A 19,444-nucleotide genomic window follows, 5' to 3' on the forward strand; every position below is an offset into this window, starting at 1 on the left:
GTTAGGTGAATTTTTGGTTAATAAATAATAACACACAATGAGGACTTCCCCCCAAAAAAATCACAGTATGACTAACCGCCGCTCAGACAGGATATCATAAAAATCTCTGATGTCTTGTCCGGATGCCTGCATCGAACGGTAGAAAGCCATCTGACTCTCGTGGTTAGCGAAGTCAACCTGAAAAGTAACATTGGCAATCCATTAAAATAAGATCAAGAATCAAGAATGCAAAAAACAGTCTGTTTTTCAAATTAAAAATCCAAATTTACCTTAATTTTGTTACCACCAATCTTCCAACCCTTGGTTTCTTTTACAGCAGCCTGTGCACATTCTATATTGTTATACAAGACAAGGGCCATTCCCTTCAATCTGTCAAATACAACCTGGAAAAGAGACAAATCAATATTTAGATATATCAATATTTATTATACCAGATACCAGAAACGTAAGTATAGAAATTATTTAACAAATGTTATGATGATTAAATACCTTGACGACATGCCCATAACGACAAAAGTGTCGCGTGAGATATTGTTCTGTAATGTTTGAGGCCAAGCCATCCAACCATACACATGTGGTGGGCATACTTTTACCAAATCCCAACTAAAAAAATATATAAATCAATACATCAATAATTAATAATTATACATAATAATAATACATTTTCATGGCTCATTAGTTAATTCTAGAACATTATGTTAATTTATAACTCATAAACAGACTAAAACATACAGTAATAAAGTATTTTTTATACTCACCTTTAATCTATTGTTCCCAAGATATTCACCATCCATTTTCTTTATTGCTTTGCAGACGCTTGCAATGTCACAGTACTGCAAAAAGGCATACTGTGGGGCACCATTTAGCTTCTTTATATCAATATCCTATAGGAGACAAAAGCACAAAATAGATACGGTCATTAGGACATCATTAGCATTTAAATGACACCATCGGTTGTTCTTGATATGAGATCTGAAATCAATCAAATTCTACTTACAACAATCTCTCCAAAGCGCTGGAAAATGTTAAGCAGGTCATGGTAGGTTGTAGTCTTCTCCAAATTTCCAATAAACAGTGTACGCGTGGCTTTGGGATGAAATTCGTCTATTCGTTCATCTAGTGGTCGAAACTCATTCTCACTCTCTGTCTCTGCAAAATAACATAATTATTAAGAATTCAGTCAGAGCTGTTTCTCAGTAAGACAAGTGATAAAGCAATACTAATAATCATATATACATTTAAAATAATTAAAACGAATAAAAAGAAAAATGCAATGTTTGCCCCTTATTGTGTATATGCAAAATCTAAAATATAATCAAACCCATTCAATGAATAACCATATATCAATTACTTGTCACTTTTTGTGAGAAATCAGTTATTTTGATCAGTTTTATTTATTTTTTTACTTCTGTTGTAGTTGTTTTATTTTGAGGGTTTTTAATGAATGAATTAACATACATCTAAAAATAAAGGACATCACAGTTTTTAATGTAATTGTTTTGTAAAAAAATGGAAGAACAACTGATTTCTCATAAAAAGTTGATGTATGTTGTCATTAGTGTTACTAGAAGGCCTTAACTGCAGTATATATGTAAAATATTTATATAATACCACCAAAATATACAAAATAAGTGTATAATCTCCAAATGGCTGCAATATATATATATATAGTACTCAGATGAACATGTGCTTTGCTCGCACTAATCAACACCCACTCCTGCCTGACATCAGCAGAATATATAACCAGCAAACACCTGTGTTATTTGAAAGCTTACCAGGGCCAGTCCAAGCAGTAACGTCAATTTGCATCCCAAAAAACAGCTTCCCCTTTGATGCACTAAGAGCTTTCTCCTGGTCCTCCTGTTGCCGGAAGAAGACAAGTCCATATCGTTCCTCAGAAGCACCATGAATCTGGACAGATGTAACTTTTCCGTGCTTCTTAAACTCATGGAAAAGTCCATCTTTCAGGCTTGTATCTGCAATAAGGATAAAATAAAATAGTATTTTAAAATCATATTTTAGAGTGAGTTTTATATAAATCATGATAAAGATCAAGTAAGTGAGAAACATGCACATGCTTAAGTTAGGACAATAATCAACAATGAAAAATGTTTTACCTGTTGAGCGCACCGGGAGGTTCTGCACTTTAATTCCAAAGCTTTTACGAGGCTCATCCTTGTCCAGTGGAGGCAGAGGCTGAGAGGAAGGAGCGGGTACAGCAGCTGACTGAACAGATCGAGCTGGAGACTCATCACTGGAGCTGCTACTGGAATCACTGGAGACAAAAGCACAAAATACGGATCACATCAGGGATGAAGCAACTCAAATCTACATGTATAATGGCCAACATCTCAACATGTGTTTTTTTCCCACAGTTATTGTCTTTAGAAATATGCTAATAAATGAAAAAAGAGGCTTAAAAAAAGAACTCTGTGCCATAAAGAATATAATGCACTTTATCGCCTCTGGGTGGCACTGTAACCAAAATATATATACACAACATCCCACAATTGAAAGCAAAAATAGGATCATATGTCAATTGCATCAAATATTTGCATTGTAAGCCTTTTTCCAAGCTATTCTATTACAACTGCCAGTGATTTCAACCAAGCACTGCCTGTCACAGATAAGGCTCTTGATGAGCTGAATAAAGCAGATGAAACAAAAATGTCAGTAAATGAAAACCTAAGTAAAGCAAAACCCTTTTTTTTACAACTAATATCAATACAAAAACATTATTTTTAACCACTGCAAACTGTCCAAAAGCCTGTCAGTAACAAGACAAATGTCTTCACAGAGATCTGGGTCCAAGCCTCTTTTTAGAAAGTATAAGATGATGTGGCCAGCAAAAACTCCCTCCAGTCAAGAGAAAGAAACATTATACAGGTTGATTCTTTACACTGATATTCTAGTAAACTGATATAATGAAAGCACCAGTAGAACTACACCATTAATACTAAGTTAGGCTAAAGAGTATTTACCGTTTTTACAGACTATATGGTCCACCGGATTGTAAGGCGTCTAAGTAAACAATACTGTAATTCCTAAAAACAATTTTTTTTAAGACAAAAGATCACTGAATGTTAATTTACACATATTTCTCTCCTGTAAACTGTTTATTTGGGAGCGCTCCTGCTTCTGTTTACTAACAGTAAGCTTACATTTACAGTACTATCAACAGTGTAGTTAGCAACAGCGCTAGCCACGGTTAGCAGCAGCACTAGCCACAGTTAGCATCAGCGGCACTTAGTGCTAGTAAATGCCAAATGCCGTCTGACAGAGCTACACTAAGAAACCCAAAGTGTTGCAGTAAGCCAGGGCGCTACCAGCAAGCAGTTTTAAACAGGATAAACACGCATAATACAGTCCAATATACTCATTTCTGAGCAGCAAAAGAGCTAGCACTAGCGGCTAACGCTAATACTGTTCCAGCCTCAGTGCTGGAGAAACGCTAGTTACGAATGTAACTGTGGTTCTATGAATGCTGGATGACCGCCAGAGGGCGGCTTAGCCTAGTGGATATTCCCTTGGGCACAGCAATGGACCGAGCAATTATACCAAAAAAAGCATGTGACCCACCCCTACAAGGGGCCGTCACACCCACCTATCTTCCTCGGAACAACTTCTCGCGCAACCCGCGGACTGACCGAGTGACGACAGACTCTGGCGGTCATCCAGCATTCATAGAACCACAGTTACATTCGTAACTAGCGTTCTATTTCATGCCTCCTGACCGCCAGAGGGCGGCTTAGCCTAGTGGATGACGCATACCAACTTTGTCACGAGGGCAGCACATCCAATGGCAGATTCTTGGCTGAGAGCACGGATGAGGCCAGATCCATTTGCGCAGCCACATTCAGCCGGTAGAACCTCGAAAAAGTGCAAGGAGACGACCAGGTCGCGGCTGAGCACACCTCTGACAGGGGAACACCCCGAAGTACCGCCCAGGATGTGGAAACTGCACGAGTGGAGTGGCATGTCACAGATGCAGGTAACGTGATACCAGCTGCATCATACGCCATCCTGATGACTCTTACCACCCAGTGTGAGAGACCCTGTTTAGAGAGTGGCCCACCCACTGTGCGGCCACCAAAACACACAAAAAGTTGATCAGTGGAACGAAGAGGTTCCGTAGCTGAAACATATTGCCTGAGTGCACGAACAGGGCACAGAACTGAAGGCTGATCCACAAGCTCGTCCTGAAACGCAGACAGAGCAATAGACTGGTTAACAAAAGATGATTCCAGAACCTTTGGCAGAAACACAGGATTAGGCCACAATGTGACACCGGAACAATCAGGCCACCAACGTAAACAAGCAGCACTAAGTGAAAGTGCATGCAGCTCACTGACACGTCTTGCTGAGGCAACAGCTAAGAGAAAGGCAGTTTTGAGTGAAACCCATTTAACACCCGTTTGTGATAGAGGTTCAAAGGGAGCACACTTTAAGAGGCTTAAAACACAAAGTAAATCCCACTGAGGGCAGCGCGGGGTCCTGACAGGCCTTAGGCGCCTAGCACCCTTAAGAAAGCCACAGATCAGTTTGTGAGAACCTAAGGATGATCCATTAATGTCCACATGACGGGCCGATATGGCAGCGACATAAACTTTCAATGTGGAAGGTGCCCTACCCGCATCAAACAGATGCTGGAGGAAATCCAGCACTACAGGAATATCACAGTGCACAGGAGAAACCCTGAACTTAGTGCACCAATCAGAAAACAGCTTCCAACGGTTACCATATAAGAGACGGGTAGACTGAGCTCTGGCATTCTCCACAGTGTATTTCACAGAGGCAGAACAAGCCATTAAAACATCAGGGGGCCCAGAGGCCACACCCAGAGCTGGAGGCGTTCCGGACACGGGTGCCACAGTCGCCCCCCCATCTGTGAGAGAAGGTCCCTCCTCACAGGAAGTGGCCAGGGCTCGCTGCTGAGTAGGCAGTGAAGCAGAGGAAACCAGGGTCTGGCAGGCCACTGTGGAGCTACCAGCAGGACACTGTGTCTGCACTGTTGAATTCGGAGCAGGACGCTCAAAAGAAGCGGAATTGGGGGAAAGGCATATAAAAGGCAGCGTGGCCATTCGTGTGCCAACGCGTCTGTCCCCATCGCTCTCTCTTCGTCCATGCGAGAGAACCATCGCTGGCAATGTGTGGTGGTCGCACTCGCAAAAAGATCGACCGCAGCCATGGCATAACGATCCCATATTTGACGCACCACATCCGGGTGTAAGCACCACTCGCCCGGGTCCAACCTCTGCCTTGAGAGAAAATCCGCAGTCAGATTGAGGGTCCCAGCAAGATGAATCGCCCGCAGCGATGCCAGCCTGTGATTTGCCCAGGTGAGGATGCTGCGTGCCAGACGCAGAGCAGGCAGGGAACGAGTACAACCTTGGTGGTTTATGTTGTAAACAACTGTCATATTGTCTGAACGAACAAGAACATGACGACCCTGGAGTTGTGGCAGAAAATGCTGGAGTGCCAAATAAACCGCTCTCAGCTCGAGGAGGTTTATGTGGTCCTGGGCTCGGTGAAAACTCCAAGAACCCTGCACAGCGCTGCGTTGCCATACAGCACCCCAGCCCGTGAGAGATGCGTCGGTGGTGATTATCTCCCGACGTGATGCCACGACCCCCAGCGGTACCCCCGCCATGAGAAAAGAGCGGCGCCTCCACGGGGCGAGAGCCTCCTCGCACCCCCGATCGATCAGCACCAGCCTGTGTTTGTGACGGATCGGATCGAGCCCCAAATGATTCATCCAGATCTGAAACGGTCGCAGTTCCAGCAAACCGAGCGGCAAAATGCACACAGCCGCTGTGAACATTCCCAGCAGACGTAACAGGTGACTGTAGCGGACGCAGCGGCCCACGTGAACTCTGGAGAGTAATCTCAGAATACTCACCACACGCTGTGTCGTCAGAGATGCTCTCATTGCTCGCGAGTCTAAGTTCATGCCTATGAACTGAACAGACTGACTCGGGCAGAGGGAGCTTTTCTCCAGGTTGATGGAAAGCCCCAGCCCTGCTACGTGAGATCGCAACACTTTGAGATCTGCCATCGCTTGCTCCCGCGAGAGTGAACAGATCAGCCAGTCGTCCAGGTACGGCAAGATCTTCATTCCAGCGCGAGTCAGCGGAGATAACGCCGCCGCCATGCATCTGGTAAAGACCCTCGGAGCTAGCGAAAGCCCGAACGGAAGAACCCGGTACTGATAAGTTCGGTTCTGAAAGGCAAAGCGGAGAAAACGCCTGTGTACAGCTGCTATGGGAATGTGGAAATATGAGTCCTTTAAATCCAGAGTGGTGAACCACTCGTTTGGCTGAATCACCTGGAGCACATCCACGGGACGAATCATTTTGAAAGTGAATCGTTTGAGGTGTCGGTTCATCCCCCTCAAATCCAGAATCGGGCGGAAGCCGCCGTCTTTTTTCGGCACTAGAAAATATTTGGAGCAGTGTCCCTGAAAAAACACGGGACATTTCACCTCCTCTATGGCACGTTTTGCAATAAGAGCACATATTTCCTCCTGAAGAGTGTTTACATGAACTGAACTTTTTACACGTGTCTGAATCAAACGTGCGACTCGCGGGGGTCGACTCCTGAACTGGAGCCGATACCCGTAACTCAGGGTCGAAAGAACCCAGCGATCCGTGGAAGCTACGGACCACGCAGCCAGCTGAGAGTCCGTGAAAACACCCACTGGCTGCCCCTGCTCGTCAGCGCGAAGCACGCGGTCCTTTCGTTCCAGCGGGGGGGCGCCGAGGGGGAGCTGGAGGGCGGCGAAAGTGTCCAGAGATCCGAGGGGGAGATCGCCTATTCGCCTGAGTTGGCATACGCCTGATCTGATCAGAGCGAGCCTGTGGAAGAACTGAACGCGGGCGTGTAAACACACGCTCAGAGCGATGTGATTTCGGCTGCTGCTGTCGCGTCTCGGTCATACGAGCTCGGCGCTCCAAAGCCTCTGTGGCCGCCGGTCCGAATAACTGGCCGGGCATTAACGGGAGATCCCGGAGCGCGGTTCTGCACGCATCAGACAACGGCGCTTGAGAAAGCCACAAATGACGGCGTAATCTCACAAGGCTAGCCATAAGACTGCCTAACTCCTGTGTCAGGAATCCCATTCCATGTAGAACAGTCTGCAGAGCACCTCTAAAGGCAGAAGGCATATCTACCAGCTGAGGTGAAGACTCCATTTCCAAAAGGAGATGAGAAACAGTATTATCCAGCCGGCCAATGCGCGCTGCGTGATTGTATGCTTTAGCGATACCTTCATCAGTGCGTCTGCATGCCTTGCTTGGGCATCGGACATCAGAACGCAGCGCTTCGTCAGGAGAAACAACCAGGGAGGCGACCGAAGGCTCCACTGGAGGGATACGATCCAGTCCGTACTGAGCCGCGTCGGACATGTTCCAAAACGACCGAGCCAGGGAAGAAGGTCGAGATCGCGAAGCTGCAGCCAAAAAGGCTGACTGGAGCTCTCCCACAAATGCGCTGCAAGGAGGAATGAGAGCGGGGCTATCCGCCGCGGTTAGCTTAAAGTAAGCACTGGAGCTGGGATTAGGCTGTGCTGGAGCGGAGCCAAGCCGAGCCAGAGTAGCGCGAACCATAGTTGGGAGGGGAGAAGTGTCCTCCAACGCACTTCCATCATCCACAACCGAGCCGGAGCCGAGAGGAGAGCCCGCTGCAGAGAGGGGCGATCGTGGGAGGGAAACAGCCCGTCTAGTGTAGTCAGCAGCATTGCCTGAAGTAAAGAGGCTATCCGTGGCTGCAGTGGAGAGTAAATCATCATCATCCTCCACGGGCTCGGAGTCGGCGGTCTCAGCGCCGAGCTGGAGGGCAGCGGGCAGCTGGTGACTCTGAAGCTGAGTAACGAGAGCTTCCAAGCGGTCCAGGCGTGAACGTAGAGCACCTGCCTTCCTTTTTGGTGCTGGCTCGTCCGCAGGTCGCGAAGAAGAGCGCTTAGTTCCTGTTTTCACCATCGAGGAACCCGAGGAGGAGAGCATGGCGTCGTCGTTAATAAGGACGGACGCAAGCCGGTGTTGGCGTGAGGCGAAGGGAATTGTCGCACAATGCACGCAAGGGTCAGACAGAGCTTCACGGAGGTGAGAGACCCCGAGGCAGGAGGGGCACAGGGTGTGCGGGTCGTCTGGCTGCAGCGGCGCGAAGCACGCTCGACAGGCAATAGGCTCCATAGCAGGCGGTGCACACAGAGGATCCACGGCGGACAGGAGTAATACGCACGCGGTTATTGGACCAGCGATGCAGTAGGCCGTGGCGAGCGAGTGCAGGTAAGGTGCACTAACACTCAGCGAACCCGGGCAAGCGGGGTCACCGCAATACTCACCGCCCGGGCCACGCTAGTTCTCAGGAGTGAAAACGAGTAAATCCGAAATCCAGTAGAATCCAGTAAATCCAATAACGAAACAGCTCGTGAGGGCAGAATTCTGCAGCTCCGTGAGCTGTGAACGGTCCAAGCGCGAGAGGAAAAAGAGGAAGATAGGTGGGTGTGACGGCCCCTTGTAGGGGTGGGTCACATGCTTTTTTTGGTATAATTGCTCGGTCCATTGCTGTGCCCAAGGGAATATCCACTAGGCTAAGCCGCCCTCTGGCGGTCAGGAGGCATGAAATAGAACTTCAGCAAAGTGGCTTTACTGCTCCTTACAACCTGACTGTAGAATTTAAACATAAGACACACAGGATTATAAGATGCACTGACTTTTGCACTGAATTTTCAGGAAAAGTAAAGAATTTGAAGTGTGCCTTGTAGTGTGGAAAATATGGTACATTAAAAAGAGTTTGATACTAAACAGATATGTAATAAAAGCATGATGCCAGTGTTTTCAGCTTGATCATTTGATTACCAAAACCAATCAAACGCAAGTTAGCAAGCTTGGAGGCTAAATAAAATATTAATATCATATTCAAAAACAATAAAAAAAACAATACTTCAGGGTTTTTTATTCATTAGCAACTGCAAAACCCTCCAGTCGTCCGTTTAAGCCATCTGTCATTGTTGTCATCTACTTTTAAACAGCACAGTCAGACTTTGAACCTCTTCAGGTATGACATTTTTGTGTACATTGTGCTGCGAGGAGCCAATCAGATCTTACACTAAGTGATAAGAAGTTAGCTGCAGTGACAACATTTGACTCTCAGTCACTGATTTCCCAGCACTGTTTTTAGAAGGTTACATAAGCAAGAACTGGCTATGGTCACACATACATGCAATTTATAGTACAGCAAAATACATGTGTGAGAACATACAGTCTCTAGGCTATTAGATTCATTATGCTATCCTTAAACATAGGGATGCAACTATATTGGAATTGATGCTCAATATCTGATCTTTATTAGCAATTTATTAGAATTTGTGACATTTAATAAGATTAGCATCAAAAAAAGAAAACAAATATAGGTTTATAAATGCAGCAAAATGAATAAAACATATTTTTAGCAGAATATTTATATCACCATCTAAATATTTTTATTGGTAATATTGGTTTGGCCAAATCCAAACATCTGTCACATGCAGATATAGATACAATATCATTGTGAATCCCTAATTAAAAAGCTATTTATTTGTTTCTTTCCAGCAACAAATGGTCCATGAAATGTTTTTATAAAATGGTCCAAAAAAGCCAGTCTACAATGAACAGTCGATTAAAAACTAATTTCTTAATTGTTAAAAGCTAATTTCTTCTACACACATGCTTCAGATGAAATTGTATTATGACCATTAACTCCCTGAGTGCTTCTCCAAAGCAATTCAGTGGGAATTATCATAATGATGGTTTAATGTTTGCTCCATATAATATTGATTTTAAAATGAATCTACGATTGAAAATGGAAGATGAAAATGGCTCTGCACTAATCTACTAAATTCAGATGGGGCTGTGCTACAACTATGTCACTTTTGTTATTTGTACTCTTTCATAGCATAGAGACATGGCTGACGGTTTATAAATTGAAGAATTGCTTAACAAATCTGTAGCACAACACGCTACTTTGAAGACCTTTTCTTTAATGTTTACCTTAAACACAGACCAGTGTGTACAATATTGAGCTAGGGCAGCCAACATAGGCAATGTTCACATTACCAGGCTTACGTGACTTAAATCAGATTTTGTTGCTCAATGTGGCTCAGATCTGATTATGTTATGGCTGTGTGAACCTGCCAAATGCCATTTTTTAAAAATAAAATTTGAGTCACTTTCACATGTGGTCCTAAATGGGATACATATCCAATTCATGGACATGCAACATGAATGTGGACAGTCAAATTGGAATTCATGCGTCTTCTTGCTTTTACGCTGCGCTACGTGCTTCTCTCTCATACACATCAAACATCTCTTGCTGCAGCTGTGCAGCTATAGCTGCAAAAACATTAAAAGCAAACCGCCTGGCCTTTTTTCACCTCCTCGACCTGAGCATGAGCTATTTACTCTCCACTCGAGCAAAAGATGCTCCACATTTAAGCTGCTAACGCATTCATTTCACCTTTATAAAGCTACGAGTCGTCTCTCAAATATGACGTTTTTTGTTATTGGTGAGGAAGACGATGTTCAAACACATATCAGTGTATATCAGTATATAAAATATATGCTAAAACCAACGGGCTGAGAATGATCCTTTGAGTGATGGCATATATAAATAAAAACGTTTTTTGGTTGCACATTGAACCATGTATTTAACAGAGAAGTGTAAGAATCAAATGTTTCTTCAAATGATTAATATCTTTGTGGAAACAAATATGGTTCTTGTGTGGCATTGTTTAAAAAAACATCCATAGCGTTTTGGAGCCCCAGAGCACCATAGCATTTTTAAAAGTCTATACCTGAAGGCACCAGATTAATTTCTCAGGGGTACATCTGTGAAAAATATTTAACACTTCAACTCAGTGATAAAACTCTTGCATCCAGACTGCAATTGAAAAACAGGAGGTCTAGTGAGTTTTTTTGGCTTTCTCGGTCACATGACATCGCGTTCCTTCATGTCATAGTTCCTTCATTTCCGCTCACTGTTGTGTTATGTGGATCTCCTTGGAAACATGCACCCAAAGTGTAATTGTGGTGCGTAGCAGTGAACAAATAGCTGTTTTATTAAACGCAAGGTGATGAAACTCAGAGATGTGCGTCCGGACGGACAAAAATTACTGGAGCACCACAGAGTTCAGCAAAAAAACGTAGATAATTCAGCCCCAGGACAACTGAGAAAAAAACACATACATGGTCATTCCAGACTGGAATAAAATTACAGAGGACCACCATACAAGAGAAAATTACCCCAGGACCCCCTGAAAATCTAATACCGTCCAGATAGGGCTTTAGATAATTGTAAAAGGATTTTTAAATGCCTTGCTAGTAACTTATACAATTTATATTAAAGGAAATGTGACAATAGCCATTCACATCGTAGACTTATTTCTTGTATGATAATAGATGGTTCTGACAAAAGATTATTGGGTCACTTTGTCCCTCAGCAATCTACTGTAATTAAAAACATAAAACCACATCTTCTGTCTTCGACAGTGTCATTGTTTCCCCACTGACACTGTAGCAGATGAAACCTCGCTCCAGAGCATGAATTATTAACAGTGAACAGTCTATCCTGTACATACAGCAGCAGCAGCAGCAGCAGCAGCTATCCACATGGCTTCCTTTGTCACTTCACATATCTGTGCTGCCCCCCAGTTCCCTGTCTCCACCCCCCATATCTCTCTCTCTCTCTCTTCTCTCTTTCTCCCTGTCTCGCTCTCTCTCTCTCACTTCCGGAAACGTTGCTGACAGAGGCTGGGCTGTGGGAGTGGGCAGGGAGCCAGCAGTGGCTAGAAATTTCCAGTTCCAACTGGATCTCACGGGGGTGGGGGGACTTCACACCCACATTGCAGAAGTGGGCAGCAAGAAAATAGACCAGTTACTCACATCTTACCAGCCCCTTACACCTGACAGCGTTTTTTTTCTAGGAAGACACTTTATTTCCTTTCCTTTTGTATATTTAAGCCATACATCACCATTATTTCTACATCCTAGAATAATATATTTAAGTATAAATACATAAAACCATAAACTGCCATAAGAATAATTATATTTTTATATAAAAATAAACATAATACCTTCTGAAAATTGTCTCACACTTACAAAAGATGTTCTATGCACTGAATAAATTTTATATACACTGCAGCGCCATTACACATGAATTTCACTGAAAAGCTTCTGTATATAAGAGATGGTATTAATAATGCCTTATATCTGGAATTTTTCTCATAAGCACTTGGAGCACCAGACAATTTGTTTATTTCATATTCGCATAATACTAAATAGAATGTAATAGAATTGTAATGTAAATACTAAAAGCTTTTTTTATTAGAGCTGGCATTAATTTAAAAAATAATCTTTATTAATTATTTGTGCAATTAATCATGATTGGCTTTCTTCACCAACATCCAGCTTTAAACTATTTATATGTACAGAAATCTCAGATTAATTAGGTTACAACAATTACTACAATATTTTTTTAGTTATATTTATGTTTATATATATTTTTTTTAATGACAGCATTTGTTTTAGGCTCTGTAGAAGATGTACTTTACACTAAGAAAACTAAAAACACATGTAATTTCAGTGCGACAAACAAAAAATAATATTTCATTATATTTAGATAATACACCTGCTGAGAAGCATCTGACAACCTACAAAATAATAAAACTGCACTTTTTAAAGGTGGCTTTAACCTATCGCACAGTTAGCGACCAGATATGATGTGAGATGTGTGATGTGAGAGGTGAGAGACAGATTTCCTGCTAGAAGACTTTACAGCCAAAACAACGAACAAGACTAAAACTGCTATTGTCGGGTGTTACAATAGTTGTGTGACACATAGTGTGACTATGTGTAACTTACTCAGCCTAAAATGATGCACACAAAGCCGAATACAGCTTAGCTGAGGATTTGAGTCTGTGGAAAAGACATAATCCTGATATTTCAATTGTAAAATGCACACAAATATTTACAATTTAACATTAGCCATTGTACAGTCAAGGCTAGAGATGCACTAGGTGCACAGAGACACACAAACTAAATGACTGCTATAGCTTTTTTTAGAGGTAGATTACTAGCTGGCACTTGATAACAGTAGTAAGGTAAATTAGCCATAGTGCTAACAGCCAGGCTCCACAAAGTTGGAGCCATGATGCTAACTGATGCAGCAGTCAGCCTCAGCAGGGTGTAAGTGGTAAATGACAGATTTTTGCTTTGACGAGATTTTCTAAACTTTATGCAAATTAATCATGGCGTGATGAAGCAACATTGTACACTGATTGGCCAAACTAATTCTTCGTACCAATCACAGCTAAGGGGGTCTGAGGTCAGAGCTTTTGCTCTGTGAACTTTTGATTTCTATTCCCAAAAGGGAGGTTCTGAACATAGCAGAGAGGTTTTTTATATGATGCATTTCTGAACAAATACAGGGCAATCTGGAGAAAAATAAAGCTTGTGGAAAAGTAGTGTATAGTTCGATAGGTAGCTTGCTAGCATGCTAACCGGCCACACAATACACGCCCACTCACAACAGGGCAAACAGCCTCAAACACACTCATAAATGCCAAACATGGGGTGACCCAAACGACTTGATGCCTGCCAGTGTGAACACAGGGTAATAATACCACAGTAATTGTTTCTTGTTTCTTCATAATTCAATCACAATTTAATGATGACCACCCACTGGTGAAAGTAAAGTGAATGATCTCTAAAAGACATACATTTAAAGATGAAACATAATTATCAATATACGTTTAATCGTGATACTGTATTAATGTATTCAGGCTTTTTTCTTCTATTCTTATTTAGAAACAGTAAAAGATACAATCTTGTTTAAAATACTGAAAAACAAATGCCACCTTTAGCGAATGTATCTACTAAAATCCAAATAATATAGCTGTTTATGCAAGTATATATTCATTTTTTTCAGTGTGTGGAAAAAATGGCGATTCCAATTTTGTCCAAATATCCAGCTATTTAACCTTTGTATCTACAATAACATGTTAAAGTTCAGTCGTGATGGTCAGTGATATAAGAATGCGGCCAATGTCTAAAGGTGAGGGGCTAAACGAGTGTAAAACAACCAAGAGATCTGCTATGATCTGTACAGGTTATCAGCAGCTAAACAAATGTACTGATTGATTTGGTGTTGTTTTTGCTACTGCTATCTCAGCTGCTCAATCAATCACTGCTGGAAGCTTCCGAAAAAGGGTCACAGCCAACAACAGACGGTAAAAAGGCACACTGCCTAAGGTTAAGAAATTCAGTTTAATTTCACCAAATTAGAGTCATCTATAAAAAAACATTGAACACTGCAAACATGAACCATCTAAAAATATATAATTGCCTACTTCTATGCACTGACTTTAGACAACACAACATTTGTCCAGTGTATAGCTCTATACGAAGGGGATTTGTTTTTCAGGGGGTCCTGAGGTAATTTTCGCTTTTGTTGGGGGTCCTCTGTGATTTTATTCCCATCCAGAACTACCATGTATGTGTCCTCTGAGAATATTACAGGCTGAATTACCTACTGTTTTTTGCTGAACTCCGTGGTCCTCCAGTAATTTTAGTCCCGTCCGGTCTCACATCTCTGAGTTTTGTCACCTCACGTTTAATAAAATAGCTATTTGTCCACTGCCACTTACACTTTGGGCGTGCGTTTCCATGGAGATCAACATAATCACAACAGCAAGTGGATATGGAGGAGCTACTGAACGTGATTTCATGTGACCTAGAAAGCCAAAAAACTCACTGGTCCTCCTGTGTTTTCAGTTGCAGTCCGGATGGAACAGATGTCACTGAGTAGAAGTGTGAAACATTTTTTACAGACGTCCCTCTGAGTATCTGATCCCTTCCGGATAGTGCTAATGACACAAAGTTATGTTCATACATCAGGTAAAAGTGGCCCAATCTTTTGGTCATATGTGACACAGGTGTGTCTATGTGACAGTATGAATGGCACACAAAAAACAATCTGAAATCCAAAACAAAGGGAAGGGAAAATGGATGATAGCAGTAAGGTAGATTTTCGGTGGCAGAATAGCAAGGTAACAAACTTCATAAATACAAACAAAATTCATACAAAAATTTAGAAGAAGAGCAACCACTCTGTGTTTAAAGGAATTCAGGACTGTGCAAGTGCAGGATGCGGTTTTAGAGGAAAACAAAAAGCTTAAAAACGAAGTTACAAGTAAACAAGGATTCAAACCAATGCTGTTCACAAGCCCATCCTTTTCATTAAGATTATACTGAAAACAATTTACCTCACAGCTGTACTATAGTGAACTCTACTAGTTCTGGAAGGTCTCTACCAGGTCTAGCACAGTCCTGCACCCATTTACTCACCAATGAAATCTCTAGTACTACTTAAACAGTTTGTCTGTTTTTGGCTATGAATCAGCATCAGACAGTTTTTAATGAAAATAAGAGATTAGCTCAATCCTGCAAGCCAGATTCAAATTAAAGTAGCTCTATGTGAAATGCACTGTAGGAGCTCTTTGGTCACAAGCACGAGCTGCAGTTCCTCGTTCAGATGATCATTAATAGCCACCTCGGTCTCATCAGTCTGGCATTTTTGTTGTTTTTTGTTATTTGTAGAATGTGTAAGACTAATGTGTCTAATTGAGGAAATTGAGTAAAGACTTTAATACACCACTGGATAACCTTCTCGACAGTGCATCTTTCCGCCCATAGAGTGAGTAGATATCAGCAAAGCAACACACCAGAGCTAACAAACACTCCAGTGCAGACCAGATTTATCCACCATCTTCAAGTACAGCAGCTGTTTGTACTGAAAAGCTAAAGGAATCATATTAAAATAAGCTCTAAATATGCAGTCGCTTTTTGTTTGTTTACACCAGGGGTCGGCAATTAAGTTTGGCTGTGGGTCAGACATTTTCCAAGCAAATAGGTGGCGGGCCACAAAAAAAAAAATCTATTTCGGAAAATGAAGTGTGATGGATGGAGTGCTACAGACTAGTAGCTCTCCAACCCAGAGGGTTGTCAAACCCAATTGCAGAACAGTTGATCGTTTGGACACGGCCGGGAAAAACACTGTTATAATTAGATAGGGAGCCCAAGAAAAGGTGGAAAAACGAGAATGGGCAAAAACTGAAAGTCACGCCGAGCGCGACAGAGAGACGGGGAAGGTATGTAAACAAAAGCTCCCCAGAGAAGCATTTGATTTATTAAAATAAATATATATAAACTTAGTCAACAAATTATTTTTCTTTTCATTTAGTCTGAAGTTACTAGTGACAAGTTGAGTAACTAATGTACTGAGATTGGCAGGAAAAGGAGAATGCTTACCTTCTTCTAGACTGTTAAATCTTCATTATCATCATCTTGGTTTTCTGTTTACACTGCTCAGCTCACAATATTCAATTTGGTGTCTCATTTGTTAGCTTCTTTTTCAAACTTTCCATTCCACCCTAAATGATGCTGTATTTACATAAAGAGCTATAAGCTTCCAGAATGTAACTGCTCACCATACACTGCTACGTTTGATGCTATCTCTTGTTGCAGTGCTTAAACTAGACGGTAACCCACGTTGGTTTACCAGTGATACAATGCACAGATCACACGCGTCTGAGTGAATTCTTATTTGACTTATCTTCTTTTCAATCAGAAATGCAAGTGAACCTACCCTACAGTACAGTCCCGAATTCATTGCCCCAAACCCACTGTCATCCTGTGACATTATCATGTGGTTACTCATGTTATCATGCGACCTACTTTACGTTTTGCTGCGATGCAAACAGAACAGATCTTATTATGTTTTCTGATAACTGATCTTGTATATTTTGCTAAAATTAGCCAGACCAATACCAGGTATCAGATTTTTACTGTGCTTTTACTGAGCACTGCTCTAATTATTTAGTTGTTTCACTGGGCTAATCTCCCTCACATCATACTGCCGGTTGCCTGTTTGATGTTCGATTGTTTGATGCACTTGCTTTTTTATTTAGTGTATCTTGGTATTTTAACAAGCACTTCCTATACTCTCTATCCTTAACTGTAATTCATCATTAGAAATAAACTCATATTAGGGCTGCATTATTAGTAGTAAAATAATTATACTAATAGATCTGCCATAATACTTTACAAAAATGTCCATTAATTAAAAGAAATAAGTATAATAAACAAAACAAGTAAGAAAACAGCAAAACCTACTCTCTCTAAATAGCACAGTAACACCATTTTGCAATCAGCACCATCCATCTGTTATCAAAACACAGAACCTACTAACCTAACCAGCACAGCGCCGTCCATCTGTTATCAAACATCAGCCATTAATTTAGCTTGGAAAAATAAAAACTACACCACCAGTTAGCCGTTAGCCAGTTCAATTGTGGCTACTTAATAATAAGTCTTCAGGCAGGAGGACTGTTTTATTTAAAAGATGTATATTAAGTAAAAAAAATAAGAACATCTATTGTTTTTATCTCATTTGGTCTTTACTTTGCACACTTTTGATCGAAATATGGTAAAATATCTATATTCTGTTAATATTTTAAGCATTTGAAGCAGGGCTGGTATATTTAATTATTACAGAGCAACACATTTCAGATATTAATGTAAAAAATGTCTTAGATTGTTGTTACTCTTTAAGACATATTTGATTACCTTAAAAATAACATTTAAAAATAACATTGGAAAATACCATTTGGCATGTGTGGCAGGTGCATCAAGCAATAAAAATTTGGTCTAGGTTTCTAAGAGATATACGGTAATTACAGGGCACTGCGGTCAGTTCACTGAACTCAAGCCAAGCAGAAGGGCTAGAACATTATAGACTGCTGTAGCCTGGCAACGTCAGCATGTGATACTGTACACCACAGGTAGTGACTTTTAATCCAATTACATCTGTATTAGAATTGTCTCATATTTAAATAAATTATTTTTATTACTTTATTAATAAAAAAAATTCAATTCAATTTATGTAAATTTACTGAGCAATGGATATCAGATTGAATATGACTGGGATTTGATTGAATGGTGAAAAGCGGGCCAGAACTATAACATAATGGCAGCCGCAGTGGATGAGGGGGATGAAATTGTGATGGAGTAGGAGGCAGAAGAGAGCAGCGCTTTTGTTCCAGGAGTCGGGCTGTATTCATCTGAGCCTGTGTGAGCTGCTGAAAACGAGGTAACGATGGGTGTTTTTGCCTAATGATCAGTAGGGTGGGTGGAGGAAGGGGGAAACATGCTGAGATACTACTGGTTAGTGTAGACGCTTCTGCTCCCATGGGATTCTCTATGTCAGCCTAATGCCAGGACGTTATGGGTTGATTTTATATCAAGATAGATTTTTTTAAATAAAATTATTTCAATTATTTCAACCCATTTTCTCCCAATTTAGTCAGACCAATCGACACATGTGACACTGATACAGCATAGCCAAGTAGCCAGCGTGCTCTGAAGAAAGCACAGTGACTCAATTCCGATACATCAGCTCACAGGCGCTTTATGCTGATCGACATCACCCTTTGGAGTACCACCCTTTGGTAGCATCATCTACCCATCCAGAGATAGCAAGGCCTATTGTGCTCTCTCAGGGCTCCGGCAGCTGATGGTGAGCTAAATGACATGAATTTGAACCTGCGATCTCCCGATCATAATAGCAGCGTTTTAAACTGCTGCACCACTCTGTGCCCCTAAAATAGATTTTATAATAAAACCTATATTTTATAATATACAGGAGAGTATTTGAATACCAATTTTTAAGAATCTGATCCTACGCATGCATTTTGTCTGCATTGCATGCTATAACATTTTACTATATCCTCTAGCCTTCTCTTTAGAGGAGGACAAAAACAAGAATCACTGAATTACTGCATTTTGAAGGCCATGGCCCAATGGAATGTGCTTACTATAACTAAATAGTAATAACTAACAAAGTAAAAAAAAAAAGTTTAATTTCAGGATGACTTTGGATAAAGAGCTGAAAAGCAGCGAAAGGGTGTTTAATGCAGCATTATATGATACTGAATATTTCTCTCTCCTGGCTATAATTTGTTTGGACCACTTCACAAGAACGAAAGAAAAACTCATACACATATTTAAAAAAAATAGTACATAAAACTGGCATCTGAGATAAAGTGAAAAAAGCACGTGTACCTGGGGTTGAGTAATATTACCAGGTTTTACACAAACATGATGTTCTCATGAGTGTTGACCTGCCTGCTTCACTGCACTGCAAGTCACTTGTGCAATAAGCAGCATGCTCAGTCTGAAGTAACAATGATAAAGGTGCTGTTCTCCTTTTTACAGGTCAACGGTGCATCAACATTAATTTAAAGATTGCCAAGGTGCAGAGCAGGTAAATCTGGTGATTTTAGCATGGATTCTGTATCTCTCAATTTCTCTCTTTTCAGTTCTCTTCATTTCTATTTCTGTGTTTCTTTGGT

The 19,444-nt window shown here is 41.4% G+C and overlaps 2 protein-coding genes across 2 annotated transcripts in view; both read right to left on the reverse strand.

Annotated features, from left to right (window-relative positions):
• atp13a2 (ATPase cation transporting 13A2) overlaps positions 1–19,444 on the reverse strand; it is a 172,799-nt gene that overhangs the window by 59,632 nt on the left and 93,723 nt on the right. The gene's annotated exons all lie outside the window — the stretch shown is intronic.
• spen (spen family transcriptional repressor) overlaps positions 1–19,444 on the reverse strand; it is a 43,513-nt gene that overhangs the window by 12,126 nt on the left and 11,943 nt on the right. Inside the window, exons 4-10 of the mRNA XM_007246244.4 lie at positions 2,118–2,275; positions 1,776–1,976; positions 998–1,149; positions 759–884; positions 490–603; positions 270–383; positions 77–177 (exon numbers count right to left, since the gene is read on the reverse strand). Of these exons, the coding sequence (XP_007246306.3) occupies positions 77–177; positions 270–383; positions 490–603; positions 759–884; positions 998–1,149; positions 1,776–1,976; positions 2,118–2,275 (966 nt within the window). The remainder of the gene's footprint in view (positions 1–76; positions 178–269; positions 384–489; positions 604–758; positions 885–997; positions 1,150–1,775; positions 1,977–2,117; positions 2,276–19,444) is intronic.

The sequence above is a fragment of the Astyanax mexicanus genome, chromosome 13, assembly GCF_023375975.1.
Source record: "Astyanax mexicanus isolate ESR-SI-001 chromosome 13, AstMex3_surface, whole genome shotgun sequence".
Classification (NCBI taxonomy): domain Eukaryota; kingdom Metazoa; phylum Chordata; class Actinopteri; order Characiformes; family Acestrorhamphidae; genus Astyanax; species Astyanax mexicanus.